The 15332-nt window shown below is 33.6% G+C and overlaps 4 protein-coding genes across 4 annotated transcripts; 1 reads left to right on the top strand and 3 right to left on the bottom strand.

Annotated features, from left to right (window-relative positions):
* Positions 1 to 1561: 1561 nt before the first annotated feature.
* On the bottom strand, positions 1562 to 2712 carry LOC145005660 (uncharacterized). The gene has a single exon (XM_078964771.1). It carries the CDS (start codon positions 2440 to 2442, stop codon positions 1711 to 1713), a length of 732 nt encoding a protein of 243 aa, XP_078820897.1. The 5' UTR covers positions 2443 to 2712; the 3' UTR covers positions 1562 to 1710.
* A 2868-nt stretch (positions 2713 to 5580) lies between these two features.
* LOC145007594 (uncharacterized) lies at positions 5581 to 6799 on the bottom strand. Its single transcript, XM_078966504.1, has 2 exons — positions 6413 to 6799; positions 5581 to 5928 (listed from the first exon to the last, which is right to left on the bottom strand). Exons 1-2 carry the CDS (start codon positions 6674 to 6676, stop codon positions 5749 to 5751), a joined length of 444 nt encoding a protein of 147 aa, XP_078822630.1. The 5' UTR covers positions 6677 to 6799; the 3' UTR covers positions 5581 to 5748.
* Positions 6800 to 9241: 2442 nt separating this feature from the next.
* On the top strand, positions 9242 to 11109 carry PLSP1 (plastidic type i signal peptidase 1). Its single transcript, XM_078965287.1, has 5 exons — positions 9242 to 9801; positions 9936 to 10073; positions 10336 to 10422; positions 10510 to 10577; positions 10806 to 11109. Exons 1-5 carry the CDS (start codon positions 9325 to 9327, stop codon positions 10990 to 10992), a joined length of 957 nt encoding a protein of 318 aa, XP_078821413.1. The 5' UTR covers positions 9242 to 9324; the 3' UTR covers positions 10993 to 11109.
* Positions 11110 to 13141: 2032 nt separating this feature from the next.
* LOC145005818 (uncharacterized) lies at positions 13142 to 15332 on the bottom strand. Its single transcript, XM_078964938.1, has 3 exons — positions 14606 to 15332; positions 13717 to 13902; positions 13142 to 13620 (listed from the first exon to the last, which is right to left on the bottom strand). The coding sequence occupies exons 1-3, from the start codon at positions 15125 to 15127 to the stop codon at positions 13342 to 13344; spliced, it is 987 nt and encodes a 328-aa protein (XP_078821064.1). The 5' UTR covers positions 15128 to 15332; the 3' UTR covers positions 13142 to 13341.

The following is a 15332-nucleotide window of genomic DNA, read 5'->3' as shown; positions in this document are numbered from 1 at the left end:
CTATTTATTTTCCGTTATTAATTTTTTACAATTGATATATATATATATATATATATATATATATATATATATATATATATATATATATATATATATATATAGAGAGAGAGAGAGAGAGAGATTCAAACAATCCTCACTTGCATGCTACCAATGATCTTCATATGTAGTCGTCCTCTTAAAAAGGACTACTTACGCTCAATGTTCATAAAGGTTACTATGAATGAAAACTACCAGACTCTGACTATAACATTATGTATAGGCGTGATAAAGAGTGTCATTGTGTACCTATTTTCCGATGAGGCTAAAAGAATGTATCAGGCACATTAGAGAAGTAACATTCAGAACCAATATGGCGTCTTGATAGACTTTTCCTTTGGCCGCTTCTTCCAAAATTTATATCTTGGGTATTGTTGTAAGAACAGAGCAATTACTTTGCATTATAGGATTGCTCGAAGTAGTCATAGAAATTGTGTTATGGTAGACATGAAAATCATATAAAATGTTTGACTTTAAACAAAATTTGGGTAGACTTGAGGATCTTAGGCTACCAAGATAGTAGATGCCATCAATATTTATCGATGGATGATTAGAATTTGCCAATAATGGTGCTCATTAGGTCATCCGTGAGACGATTCAATGTATTTATATTTAATGTTTTAAAAATAGAATAATATATAAATAAGAAAACATTTTGTAGTCGTTAAATCACAAAAATCCTAATATATTTTTTTAAAAGGCAGATTCTTTGGTGGATTCACCCCTTATATTGACCAAGAAAGAAAAATCACAAACATCAAACATACTTAAGGTTAATGATGTAACTCGTAAGGCTAAAGATATAGCACCTTTATTCGTCATTTTATGCCTACATTATGGTGTGGTGCCATCCAATACCTCTAACATTCTGCATGCTTTATTTAAAAAAAATAAACATTTCATAACATTTATAAAATAAAACCATAACATTAAATTTAAAGACGGCTACTTAAAAGGATGTCTCGAACAATTTTCCTAAAAACAATTTTTTTGAAAGTATTTTTAACCCTTCCAACGGCCAACTGAAAAGTTTTGCCTACAACAATTTCAGTTTAAAAAATATGCCGTTCACCATTGTCTATGAAAATAGCCGCCGGTGGACGATGTTTGCCACCAACAATTCCATCCACATCGTATACCGCCGGGAATTTTACCCTCCACACAGTTTAGCCACAAATTGCATTTTTAGACTAAAAATGCTGCTTTTTATAACGACAATATGTTTTGTCGTTTTCTATAATTTACTAATATATATATATAATGAAAGCTTCGAAATAAGAGAGGCGTGGCTTAGGTTATTGGCCCAAAAAATCTATGCACTGATTGGTGTTTCTCTTCTGGAAGTGGTGTCATGGAAACCAATGCTTTTTTTTAAACTTTATATAGAAAAAATACTAGCAAAGATACCCTTTACAAGAAAAACAAAAAAGAGACTCAAACACTTAAAAGTCATTATGAAATAATGTCATAATGCCACAATAATATAGTAAATTTAATGCCACTTCATAATTTTTTAACTCCAATATTGTTATAAACTAACCATTGTAATTCTAAAAATACAAAAATTATTAAACTAGGTTAATTTTTTAAGTTTTTTCATTGGTTAGTAGCAAACTAAATTACAAATGCAGTTATGTAAAAAAAAAAAAAAAAAAAATTAACCCCTCGAATAGTTCACCACGACAGAGAAGTGCAAGGAGTTCCCGAAGAAGAAGACGACGAAGCTCCATTGTTGCTATTCAAATCGCCACCACGACCAGCGTCATCATCTTTAACCGACGCCACCGACTTCACCTCAGCGGGAAGCTTCTTCATCGGCGTTATCGGCGGCGTCACCACCACCTTTAAAGACGTTATTTCATCCCGTTCATCATCACCAGACGACCCCTCTGACTCCAGCCGCGAAGGCGACGTGTCCGGCGTCTCAAATGGAGTATTCCCCGCCTTGCTCCGCCGTCCATTCTCATCATCAAACATAGGGTTCGAAATATAAACCAAATCCTTCTCTACACGACCGGAGTTCCCAGAACAAGCTTTCCGAATATACCCATCTTGGTTATTTTCTTGATTTTCCGGCGGTTGAGGTAGCTCTTGCTGCTTCTCTAAGTCGTCGCCGGCGAGTGAAGGGTAAAGGATGCTTCTTGGAGCTGCAAGGACCCCTTGTGAGTAGATATCGCTTAACGATGGAAGAGCAGAACTAGGAGGAGGAGAAGATGAGTTGTTGTTGTTGTTGTCTACTATGGTTAGAGGTGCGGTGGTGGTGGTTTGTTGAAGTTGACGGCGGCGGAGGAGGATGGAGCAGTAGAGCTCAGCTAATAGAACCAGCACCAAACCAAGAACCACAGCAAGACAGACCACAAGCACCAGGGTTAACCCCATCATCAAATTGGATGCACCCATCATCATTTTTCACACTCTATGTGAAAGAATGTGAGAATGGGGAATATCACCACTGACTACTGTGGTAATAAATGGCAGACTCAAGGTTTTGGCGGGAAAATGGTGGTGGGGTGAACCCAGAGAAGGAATCTTGATTCTTTTAAGGTTACGGGGATTGTTGAGGCGAATACAATTGGATTATTCAGACGTTTTTGTGAAAATTTCATGATGATATCTTATAAGTTATAAGAAAGAAGAAATTTGTGTAGATTGTACAAAAATAACAAAATGAACATTTTGTATGAATCACGATTTAAGAAGCATAATCATAACCTATTGACATAACGTTACGTACTAAAACTTAATAAAGAAATGTGAAGGGTGTACCCTTTTGACAACGAAGGTCAAAATGGTCATTTCACTTGAACAGGTTTTTGTCGTTTGATGACTTTGAACTCTTTGGTGGGGAAATTTCTTTGATTCGTTGCATGAACCCAAAATATATTGTCATATTGATGTCACGAGACTTGTGAAAATCACAAAAAAAAGTACGTGAAACCCTTTTCATTAAGAAGGTCAAAATGGTCATTACAATTGGGAGTGGTTTTATCTGTCGATCTTTGATTCTTTGTGGTAAAGGCACTAACTACTTTCCCGAAAAAGAAATTTCAACCTAAAGTTAATTTAAAGGAGAAGATTTAAATGAATCTATAAGATATGAATATCACTTTATACAACAAAAATAAGAAATGTAAAGGGTATTGATCTTTCCACAAAGAATGTCAAAATGGTTATTTCACTTGGAATGATCTTGACAATAATCTTTTTAGTGGCAAAAACATTAATCTTGTTTTGAAAAGAAGAATTCCCTTCTCCTAAATCAATATGGTTATTTCATTTGAATACCTTCTCTAGAAATTAGAGACTCTAGTATTAATTCACCACGTAAACAAAATTGAGTAGGCCCATATATATATATGAGTTTAGGACCATATACCCTAGATAAGATATATTGGTTGGGCAGTAGTGGATCAAGTAGGACCTCGTGGCTGATGACATGATGAACATGTTCTTAGTTTTCGAACATGATAAAAACACAGTATCCATGGAAAATAGGTTTTCTACTAGGTTCATATACTTAATGGTGCACTACGAAGGCTGTCCAATAGAAATCCATATAACAAAAGTTAAAGAAAATAAAAAACGAACACGAAAAAGATGTTTGGAAAAAATCATCATGAGAATTAAGAACATGTTTTTGGTGTTCAAAAGTGTTTTTTCTAGCAATTTCGTTGACCATATGTATTTATAATACGTTTTACATGAATAAATAGATGAAAACTTACCTCACTATCATTAATCCAAGATTTTTTGATCTCTATTGTAGAAGATGTGAGTTTTGGGAATTGGGATAGGTCTCGAAAACTTTTTTTTTTGGGGAAAATATAAAATAAAAATTCAAGGATTATATATCGAGAACCACTATGTTTTAGTTCTCACATTCGAAATTTAAAAATTTTCGAACACTATCGTTAAAAGTAGAAATTGAATGTGTTAAAAAAAATATGTTCATTTGAAGAATACCAATAAAAATATATTTCAAATTTTATATAAAAGAGAGATTTTACATGAATCCAAATGATATGAGATATCATGATATCATGTAAAAAGAAAGAAAAAGTAAAAAATGTAAAGATACTCTTATGATCAAAGGTCAAAACGGTCATTGCAATTGGAAGTGGTTTTGTAACTTTTATCGTTGAATCCCTCCCTGTCGTAAAAAGCAGTTCCTGAAAAAGGATTGAAGAACAGGGCCAATTCAGTTATCTTGGGACCAACCCGAACAGTATTGGTACAGTACTAGTATGCATTATTACAGTGCAACGTTTTTATTTATTTAAATAATTATGCATATGTACATTATCACATCACCTAATACTGTTCAATTTTTGCAATTCAACCTTTTAATGATTAGTTTTTCTTATAATATTTGACAAAATCCTTTATTTATTTTGTTATGTCTTCCTTAGGAATTGCTCCTATATTATGGTCATGTTTTTATGCTTGTTATTTGATTAAAAAAAACATAGAAAAACTTGCTGTACTTCTCACATGATGATTTGCCATAAAAAGTATTATATTTAATGCAATAAATTATTATATTCACGAAAATAGAGTAAGTTTAATTTTACAAAATTTAATTAACGTATTTTATTTAGAATTTAGTTCCACTTATCCGTTCTGTAGCAGGTATATTCATAAGAAAAAAAAAATCGTAATACAAAGTGAAGCGTTACTTTGAGGAATATTTCAAAATTTACTTTTGGTATAAAAACAAGAAAAAATGTCTAAAAGTTGTCTCCAACAGAGGAACCGATTTTAGAAAGTACAAATTTTGTTAAAAATATTTAGCATTACGCAAATTTGCAATGGAAAAAACTGAAAATATTGTAATTTTAATTTACATCCTATTTTTAACATTTTTGTGATTTTTTAACTAAAAACCAAAATATATTATTTTTCTAAAAAAATAAAATACATAAAAACCATTATATTTTAATTATTTTTTTGGGTTAACAATGATATTTCAATGTCAATACAGTGAGGATTGACCAAAAAAATGTATGGACCACCTTTCTTTGTTATGATTAGTTTTAACAAATTAAAATTGCAACAATAGAAAATTATATCAAATTTTAGTTATTTTAGAGATTTATTTATCGTTAAAATTTTCAATAATACCACTACACTTACTTCATACACCTAAAAGTTATTATTATATAAAAATCTTCCTATTCTAATAAAAAAAAATTAGTTTTATTATCTTTTTTTTTTTCATGTTTCATCCTATTATACATCTTAATTAATGGTATGTTACTTGTCAACCTATTGATTCCACATTTTAAATTTCTTACTCTAGTTATATTAAATTAATAATATTACACATCAATTATAATTTTATATAACTAAAAAAATATATCTTAATTAATAATTTATTTAAAATAATTGATTAATAAAAGTTTTTACTAACAAATTCATAGAGATTCATTATTCATTGTAAAATACATGTACTTCATATTGAATCTTTGCATAAGACACTTTAAAATAACACATTTTCGTCTCATTTATCCATTCCACACTATATCCAATACAACATATAACATATATCCTTTAACCATTCAGCACTTTATCATCTTTATTATCCAGTATCAGAGAAAAAAATACAGAAAGAGGTCTCACTCAACTATAGCTCTCATTAAATACTCTAACTTCATTTATAAGTCCTCAATATCATCATCAAAATTCTCCCTAAATGTTTAACAAAATGAGTGACTAGGGATTTTCTGGTTCTTGTTTATCGGGATCCTCTTCCTCTTCTTTGTTATCTTCATCTTCCTCTTCTTCATCTTCTGGTGGAGGGTCATATGGTGATGGGGGTGGTAATGGTGTTTTCATCGGACTGAATTGAGGAAATATATCCGGCCTTCTACCTGGTTTAGGTCTCTCCCATTCCTACCACATACCACAAATTCCTCAATCATTTCCACTTTTGACACAATAAATAACACTGTAAACAAATTGACATCACCCTCCAACCATGTCAAGATCTGGACTTTGTGAGAGAGTTGACTATGCACTAAAAAGACCCTAAAACCTGATTTCAACTCTAGATGATGAAGTCATGAAAAATGTATGAATACCACTCTAGTCTAATATTGATCTGACACTCGGTTTACAAGTCAATTAGAAGAGGATAAAGATTTCAAGTAGTTATCTTACAGATGCAAAATTCCCCAATATCATAATAGATGGGACAGAATTTGATGATTTGCTCTATAATTAGCAAAACAGTTAGGTTTACTAATCAACAAATTAATCAACCGAAGAGCTTACCACATATATTAGGTAGAACATAGCATCAGTTACTTAGAACCCTAGCGACCCGATTGAAAATTTCTACATAAATTACGAACAGAGAAGAAAAGTAGAGACTTACGACAGGAAAATCGAGAGGGTTACGGCGAGTCAATTTCTCTTCGTCGGGGGCCATACAAACAATCATTGCAGTCGATCCCGCCTTCATCCTCCGACCAAGCGAGCGTCTTGGAAACGTCGTAACCAATGACGGATATGAAGATGAAGGAGAAGTGAACGACGATGAAAACAATCTGGAGGTCACTACAACTAGTGATGGTGGAGACGGTGGTTTCGAAATCATAGAGGGTGAGAAAGGATGCACGAAGGTGCAAATCGCCGCCATATCTTGTCGGTATCTAAGGGTTTTTGTGTTGAACCAGCCGGAGATAGCAGCGCCAGGCTACTTGCCACCACCGACTTTGAATCTCACCTAAATCCTAATTCTACATTTTTAGTGACTCGCACAACAAAATTGACAAAATATAGGGATAATTACGAAAATAGATTAAATTTTACCCTTTTCTCGAATTTATTTTATAGATTTTAGCCATATTACTTTGTTTTTTTAGTTGTTTTTAAGAAGAAAAGTGGACGAAAGTGAAAATAAAAGAGAATAAATATATTTTTTTAGTTTTTTAGTAGAAAAAAGTGGAAGAGTAAACACAATTATTGATAACATTTGTTTTTAATCCAAGACTGTTGTATGAGCAATGTTGGTAACGGTGCCACATCACAGAGAAGAAAAGACGATGCTCTCAATGCCATTGTAGGGATGGTGTTTATCCATGAACATGCTGTCATGATCTGCCAAAGAAAGAAGACCTTACTCTCAAAATGTGTCATTGCCTTTTGTTACTATCATCACAGGAAATAAAATAACATGCAAAAACGGGAGGGTAGGGTGGTGTTTGGGTCGTGGTAACGGCATTTTCCGAAGTTAGGTGACAAAAACGCGAGACCACACCAAAGCTCTAAGGCTACTAGGTATGTGCAACATGTTAATGCATGTTATCGTACCAAAAAAGTATCACATCATATCTCATATCACCTATGGTGTTACAAAGGAAATAAGCAACATGTTATAACATCCATTAATTTATATGTTGTCATGTATTTTTTCCTTTCTTTATTTATTTATTTTTTAATATTTATAAAAAAATTAGTTTAATAAAGCATGTTATTTAAATAAAACCTAATTTTCATACCATCTAAATTTCTAAAAAAAACATTACAACAAAAAACAAATAACATTTAAAAACAAAAAAAAATACATTTTTTTTCTAAATTATTCATCTTGGTTACCATCGTAATATAACTTGTCAAGTCTTTCAAAATTGTTTGTGTTTTCATGTATCTTGAATATCAAAGAATCTATGTAAATATCATGTTGTACGTGGGTTCCGTAACCGAAGACTCCGCAGTCTTTCATCATTTATCTTCAATCACTATGTTATGCATTATGGTAAATTCATACATAATATTTCGTAGACTTTCTAACTAATATGTCTGTGTTGTGTGTTCAACTATGTGAGTTTCGTCTTTAGAACTCCAAAAACACGTTCCACATCCTTACGTGTTCATTCTTGTATTCTCTTGAAAATTTTGTCTCTTTGTTTTAAATGGGTTTCGAAACGCCTTTACGGATGTGAAATATGCTTGATATATTCTATTTGTAAGATAATATCCAAACTTTTATTCATTTTTATTCAGTTTAAAAGGAGCATCCGATGCATTTTCTGACAAAAGATTGTCGAATGTTGGTGACCGATCAAGGACAATGATGGCGTTGTTAGAACCCGCAACCCCAAAAAAAGCATGCTAAATCCATAAATCCTAGGAAACAACAACCTCTAATACCAACAAAGACGCTCCATGATGACCACTTGCATACTGACATTTCCATGTCACAAGACAATTTCTCCAGTTCCGGTGTGTGCGATCAATGCTTCCAAGCATACCCGAAAACCATTTCTTTTTTCATGTGCCACATATAGTTGTTGCATATCATTTAACGAATGTTTCTGCAAATAAAATCACCGAAGGTTTCGACAACACCTTTTACCAATTTATACAAACTTTCTTTTGCAGTTCTCTCAAATATTCTCATGTGTAAGGTTAAAGGATATTTTTCGACGTACCTTTTCTCTCACTTTTAGGTTTCTTTATTGAACATCCTCCGTACTTCCTCTATCGTAGGACTCGTTGCCTTTCGTCCTTCCTACGGGGTCTCGTCCCATCACATTTAATGTTTAGGGTTGGAAGTATTATAAGACTAATGGTAACAACATCACTCACCAGTTTCTCTACTAGGAAATAAGTGTACCTTTATCATATTCATTTACAAAAATCTGATCTGCCAATCAATCCGGGAAGTTAGTCGGCCCTTATCATATCTCATTAAGTCTCCCAATATGAATCGAGAAGAATTTAATCGTGTACCGATTTAGATTAGTATCAATGTTATCGAAAGTCCATCATTCTTGATCTACATAGGATAACATTGGGGGCTGTGACATGTCTTGGGACATGAAAGCTCTGAAGCCCTATTATCCGCACCAATGTCTTAGTACCGGATGTTGTTGAAGAACCCACGTAAAGAAGAAGACTTTAGAGCGTTTTTTATCTAATGATAGAAACCCTTTTCTTGATGATTTTGAATTTCAACATTAAAGACTCCAATATACACCCTTTGTCCCTTCTTCGTGTAGCCGGCAATACGGTTACCAGATTCTAATACAAAAAGTCAACACATAAATATTGGTACTATGGTAACAAAAATCAATTTAGGACTAATTTGGATAAAGGTGTAAAACTTATATGGATTTTATGATTATAATTTATAACCCTATAAAAATTAAAAGTCACTTGAAAACTACTTATTTTTATGAGATTATCTACATTTGATTCGTATTCATTTGCCGTGAAATTGAATTCCTTCTGTAACCTAATAAAACTGTACAACTAATTTCCACAAGGATTTCGAAGATAGAAATGGTGTCTTCGCATATCCTCCCTTCGTTATCTTCCCTCCACTACCCGAAATTCACTCTCAATTCCACGAGTTCATCACACACGCTAGCTTTCAACAATACCTGTTATAAACCCATCATAAAACCCCCCAAATTTCTAGGCTTTAGTAACCCTCCAAACCATAGAACTCACTTTCGCAAGCTAATTTGCCATGGAATTAAAGACCCAGCCAAGGAATTGAAGGTGGATTTGGATTTAGACGGTGGAGATGGCGGTGGTGGTGGAGACGGCGGAGGAGACGGAGGAGATGAGAATGAAGAGAAGAAAGGTGGGTTTTTACCAGATTGGGTGGACTTCACCTCCGATGATGCTAAAACGGTTTTCGCCGCGCTTGCAGTTTCTCTTGCGTTTCGATCGTTTATAGCTGAGCCCAGATTCATTCCTTCATTATCTATGTATCCCACATTTGATGTAGGAGATAGAATCGTCGCTGAAAAGGTAAACTTTTTGCTTAATTTACGTTTCAAGCTATTGTTGTTGTTCAATTTGATAACCGGGTTTCATGTTTAGACGATTAATCTTTCTATTCGATTCCTCATTTGAAAATTTCTTGATTTCTGATATGATTTCAGGTTAGCTACTATTTTAGAAAGCCATGCCCAAATGATATTGTGATCTTTAAAAGCCCTCCAGTCCTTCAAGAGGTTGGATATACGGATGATGATGTGTTCATTAAACGAGTTGTTGCAAAGGCAGGAGATTTGGTTGAGGTGAGTTTCTTGCTTCATCCCCACAAATATCATATAATTTGATGCAACTCTTTTTATGTCGTTATATACTTATATCATATGCACTTGTACTTTGATGCAAATTAGCACCTTTTCAATACAAGAAGTAGCAACACACTTTCACTTTTATTAATTTGGTCATTGGAGTTTGAAAATGGTTAAAATTGAAAGTAGTACGTTATAATAAACAATCAAAAAGTACATTGCTATAACCCAACAACATTTGCAAACTTTTGCATCACAGGTACACAATGGGAAGCTAATAGTAAACGGGGTACCCAGAAATGAAGACTTCACTCTTGAAGCACCCAAATATGAAATGAATCAAATTGTATGTAAACTGTAAAAATCTTTTATGATGAAACCCTAATCTTGAAATCATGCTAAATCTGCTTCATTTATTTATTTTGTATTGCAGCGTGTACCCGAGAATTATGTTTTTGTGATGGGTGACAATCGTAATAACAGCTATGATTCACATGTGTGGTAAGTTTTCTCATTTTTCTCATTTTATAGAAACTTATATAATTTAACAAAAACTTGTTCATTGTATAAACAAGTCATGTCTGTAGCTTAAAATTAGAAATTAGAAGTTTAGAACCACCTCAACAATCTATTGATTTCTATTTACCAATTTAAGTTTTTTGTTTTGGTAATGAATAATGATCCTCAAAATTTTTATTATTATTTTCTTTTGTGTTTTTATTGCATTAGGGGACCACTACCTTCAAAAAACATAATTGGGAGATCAGTATTGCGGTATTGGCCGCCAGCGAGGATAGGCGGCACAATCCTACCTGGCGGCTGTGCCACTGACAAGCCGGAGAATATCATCAGCACTACTAGTACTAGTTTACAACCACCTCAACAAGATTCTTCCACTTCTTTAGCGTCTCAATAGGCATTTCATGGTGACTTTTGATTCTCAACAGCTTCTTCATCATGTTTATTTGCTACAAATGATGTTAAAGACTTAAAAATTGTTATATTATGAAATATATTAGCTTCTGAACACCAATACGACAATGAGACTACAAAGGAGTATCATTTTTTTTAACAAGTAGGAAACCACAGTAGGAGAAAAAAACATCTGTTGATTAAAAGAAAGGATCCTCTAATCTTAACACATGTCAAAGTAAAAGTGTTGGGATTGGAAAACATGTCAAAATAGGATTGTTAGAGTAGGAAAACATTGTAAGTATACCCGATGTTTACTCTTTGAATAATGGAGATTATCTAAAACTCAAAGTCACACCTCCTAAATAGTTTTCAAACCAAAAGATACAAATATTGTTGGGAAAGAAGCTTAAAACAAAAAATAAGACCATTTTGTCATCACAGACTTCGAAGGAATTAGAATGTATATTTTGTATAAAAATTGGTTTGGTTGACAAAATCAAAGTAATTAGAATTCTTTAAATTTCAGTAAATTTCACGCTTGAAGGAATTTGTCATTCTTTAGTTAAGGGTAAAGATTTTATAATTTTTGTATGTTTTATTAAAAGACAAAAATGCTCTCCCACCCTCTCTTTATTTTAGCTATGATTCATTAAATGATTATCATCATCTCTCCTACACCTCACCTACCCACAACTATATCCATACAACCGACTCTCCCACCCCTCCACATACCTCCACCCATACACCTACACTTGTGCCTCCATGTGTACCCAACCTACCTTCACATACTCACCCCTATGCCTACGTATACACCTACCCACTCCACTCATACCACCTACCTACACGAAAATGACTCATGTCCTTAAAGGGTTTTATGTACTCTGACAATGTGAAATCCTAGGATTTACTGAAGTTATCTTTCGTTTCAACAACAATGGGAGAACCGATAAACACAAAGCTTCCCTGGTGCTTATCTGCACGGTCAAACACCGACATCAACCCTGCAAAAATAAAAATCTTCTCAGCTCCAAATGACTGATACGGCATGCGAAATGCGCCTAAAACATGTGGTATTTTGTGAACCACGTGTCTTGCTTCTATGGCTCGGCTAGGCACGCATGTGGGCTTGACCCAACCCTAAACCTCTATTAAAATCTTTAAAGGCCTAAGGTTAGAAAAGCCTTATAAACCCACAAAAGATTCTTCTTCGCACATATGTGGGACAAAGGTAATTTACCAACTTGTAAATTTAACCACTTAAATTTCCAGCAATCCACCACCAAGTTGATAAGTTTCGTTTCATATAGACAGATAATGTCACTTGGGTGTCATGTAGATTAAACCCTCATTTAATATGGACAAACAATAAGAGACTGTTTTTTCAATTTTGACGTTTGAAAGTGTTTTTTAAACTTAGATTTGGTTGTATTCACATCCCTAAGATGATGTTTATCATATATGAGACCTTACATATTAACTAACAAATGCACTAGAAAATACACACATATATGTTCATTTCATACTTCAATTGATTCTCATTTAGGCATCATACTTATTATGATATATGTAGGTAGTGTACTTTCATTACCTAGTATTTCTACTAATCTTTAGTATTTATGATACACGTACCTACTATCTTAGAATGCATATTATCATAAAATACATTACAAAGTATGGGATTCTTTCATAATGATATACTTCGCACATTTCCTATTCAGGCAACATACTTCTATTTCTTTGATGCCTTAACATCTAAACTCCATTTCCTTACTTACTCACCACCCAACCTAATTGCCAATACCATATCCTTATATTGGCTAGTTCTATATAGTTTTGGTACACATGTAGTCCTGTTAAGGCACAAAGTGCAACGTTTCGATATATGACTCTTGCAATGGGTTGCATTATAATCAATGTCTACTCAATTAGTCAATTGTCTTGTTTATGTCGTGGGATGTATTAGTTTCTTGAGAACCAAGCTAATGTTGTATGTTTTATGAAATTAATATAATGTATCATTTCTAGTACAAAAAAATTTAGGAGTAGTAAAACTTTGAGTATGTTTTAGGCAACTTCTAAGTTGATGACTTGTTTATTTTTTTTTCGAAAATTTGTAGTTTTACATATGTAACTCATCATAAATAAAAAAATAAACTAAGGTAACACATTTTAGATATATAAAGTGAAATTCTTCCTTTACAAATGATGCAAGATCCAAGAGAAACGATTGTGGTTTATCACACCCAAAATCTACCAAATAGGAAACGATGTAACTAGAATTACTCATTTGCTAGTGATGTCTATAAAATAAGAGAAAACATAAAAGCAACTTTTGATCTTGATTTTCATTTCACGTATACGAACATGATTCCCTCTTAAAGTCTATAACTTTATTATTCTCAGAGTCAATTTCCATGATGCAAAATACTTGACGCCGATGCTTTGTCTTTACCAACCACCCCACCAAGTTGGCATGTGAACGAATCTCAAACTCTAACTTCAATGGGACACTATTGTTGTTGTTTGACGTAGCTAAACGTATACCAGCTCCATAGAGAGGAACCTTACGACCTTCAACATTCACTGACATTGTCCTTTGGCTTTTCTTCGGTTGATAATAGTTCACAAACTAATGATAACAAAAAGAATACAGCATTGTAAATTGAAAGGTTTCAAGGTTAAAATTATCCCATGAAGAAAATCAAGGGCTTGAAGAGCTAATTACCTGACCACTTCCTACCACGATTTGTGAATAGAAGAGATTTAAAGAACTTGAAGAGACATGGATGCCAAAAAAGGTGGCAGGGTTTTCTATGTTCATCTTCACCGTGCAATTTACAGTCAAGAACTTGGTTGGAACTCCGGTGTGATCCGTTCCTTCTCCATAATAGAAATTGTTCACCTTCCAACTCTACAAAACCATAATGTTGATGATTCATGTCACAAAGGTAAAAACTCATGTTATATAAATGATTAATTTCACGAAAAATAACCTCACCCACTATATAGCTGCAACCAAATATTGTTATCACAAATCACAATATTCAAAATTGTCAGGTATGTCTATTTGCTATTATTTGAAAGATAAAAACACCGTTATACATTTTATTCTTTTTAACTACACGCTTGGACAAAAACACCAATAAATCAAATGTTATGTGAATTTGCAATCGTGTCAACTATAATATTTTCGTCTATTAAAAAAACTATTGAAATTCTTTATGGAAATTTGTTATTACATAATCATCTTGTACCAAATTAATTAATTAGTTGTTTTGATCAAAATTGAGTAAATATGATATAACTCGACATTCTAATAAAAGTATAATAACATCGTAAATAATTCAAAATAATTATTTCCAATATATATTTGTAAGAACATGTGAAAGTATAATATTAACATAGATTAATAATTAGATTACAAGAATATATCTAAGATAAACTATTTTTAGTGGATATGTTAGAAAGAAAATGTGAAAGTAAAATGACTTTGCTAGCACACACATCATGACATCATTATAAAATTTGTGATTATATATTGTAAAAATATGTGTAATAAACTCAAGTATTTTGATTTTTGAGTATATATATTTATTTATATACGATAAAGTTACCTTCATATGAACTTGAAGCTTGTAAGGCCTACTCGCACCCCATGTGACGAAACAGATCGCCGTAAAACTCATTACCAATCCCATCAATACCATCATAATCCGACATTGTCGCATGAATTCTTTATCTCGGAAGTAATCATCGTCCTCATAATCTTCATTTTCCTCGTCAATCACACTGAACAACGGCGGCCACCCTTTCCTCTTCCTAAAAGAGGAATGGACGCGGTGTTTTCCGGTCACCGCAAAAGCTCGATAGGGGCCGGAAACTCTACTGGCGCTGGAGGAAGACGGTCGTGAGTGTGAAGGATGCGACGGCGAGTCATTCGGAGAGCTGTGAGTCGGAGTTGTTTGACTGTTGGTTGAGGATTTGTTATCAACATCATCATGCGAATCGCGAGATGGACTTTGAACGTAGTAATTATACGACGTCGTCGGAGATCGATCTCGTTTCGGCGACGTTGATGACGACGTGCTGCTGCCGCCGAGACTTGTTACATCGCTTTCCAACTTCTCGGTGCTCATTTTCTTGTGTGTGTGGTGGCCGGATTCAATGGCTAACAGAAATTGAGGGAGAAATCTTCATCGGATTCGATTCGATTTGATGGAGAAACGAGAAAACCCACACAGATTTGAAGGTGTTTAGGAGAGATTAAGAAGCGATGATGGCGGAAATGGAAAGAGACCGTTTCATGTGGGCAGAGAATGTCGAAGGTGACGGATGCGTGTG

The sequence above is a fragment of the Lactuca saligna genome, chromosome 7 (genome assembly GCF_052625555.1).
Source record: "Lactuca saligna cultivar CGN05327 chromosome 7, ASM5262555v1, whole genome shotgun sequence".
NCBI lineage: Eukaryota > Viridiplantae > Streptophyta > Magnoliopsida > Asterales > Asteraceae > Lactuca > Lactuca saligna.
The sequence above is the reverse complement of the archived record's forward strand: the minus strand, read 5'-3'. Positions and strand labels throughout refer to the sequence as shown.

Coding starts and splice junctions, on each gene's coding strand:
- LOC145005660 (XM_078964771.1), bottom strand. CDS start 2,442: ATGATGATGGGTGCATCCAATTTGATGATGGGGTTAACCCTGGTGCTT.
- LOC145007594 (XM_078966504.1), bottom strand. CDS start 6,676: ATGGCGGCGATTTGCACCTTCGTGCATCCTTTCTCACCCTCTATGATT. Junction 5,929..6,412: donor ACCCTCTCGATTTTCCTGTC/GTAAGTCTCTAC, acceptor GGTATGTGGTAG/GAATGGGAGAGACCTAAACC.
- PLSP1 (XM_078965287.1), top strand. CDS start 9,325: ATGGTGTCTTCGCATATCCTCCCTTCGTTATCTTCCCTCCACTACCCG. Junction 10,074..10,335: donor AGGCAGGAGATTTGGTTGAG/GTGAGTTTCTTG, acceptor TTTGCATCACAG/GTACACAATGGGAAGCTAAT. Junction 10,578..10,805: donor AGCTATGATTCACATGTGTG/GTAAGTTTTCTC, acceptor TTATTGCATTAG/GGGACCACTACCTTCAAAAA.
- LOC145005818 (XM_078964938.1), bottom strand. CDS start 15,127: ATGAGCACCGAGAAGTTGGAAAGCGATGTAACAAGTCTCGGCGGCAGC. Junction 13,903..14,605: donor AGCTTCAAGTTCATATGAAG/GTAACTTTATCG, acceptor ATGGTTTTGTAG/AGTTGGAAGGTGAACAATTT. Junction 13,621..13,716: donor TCGTGGTAGGAAGTGGTCAG/GTAATTAGCTCT, acceptor TGTTATCATTAG/TTTGTGAACTATTATCAACC.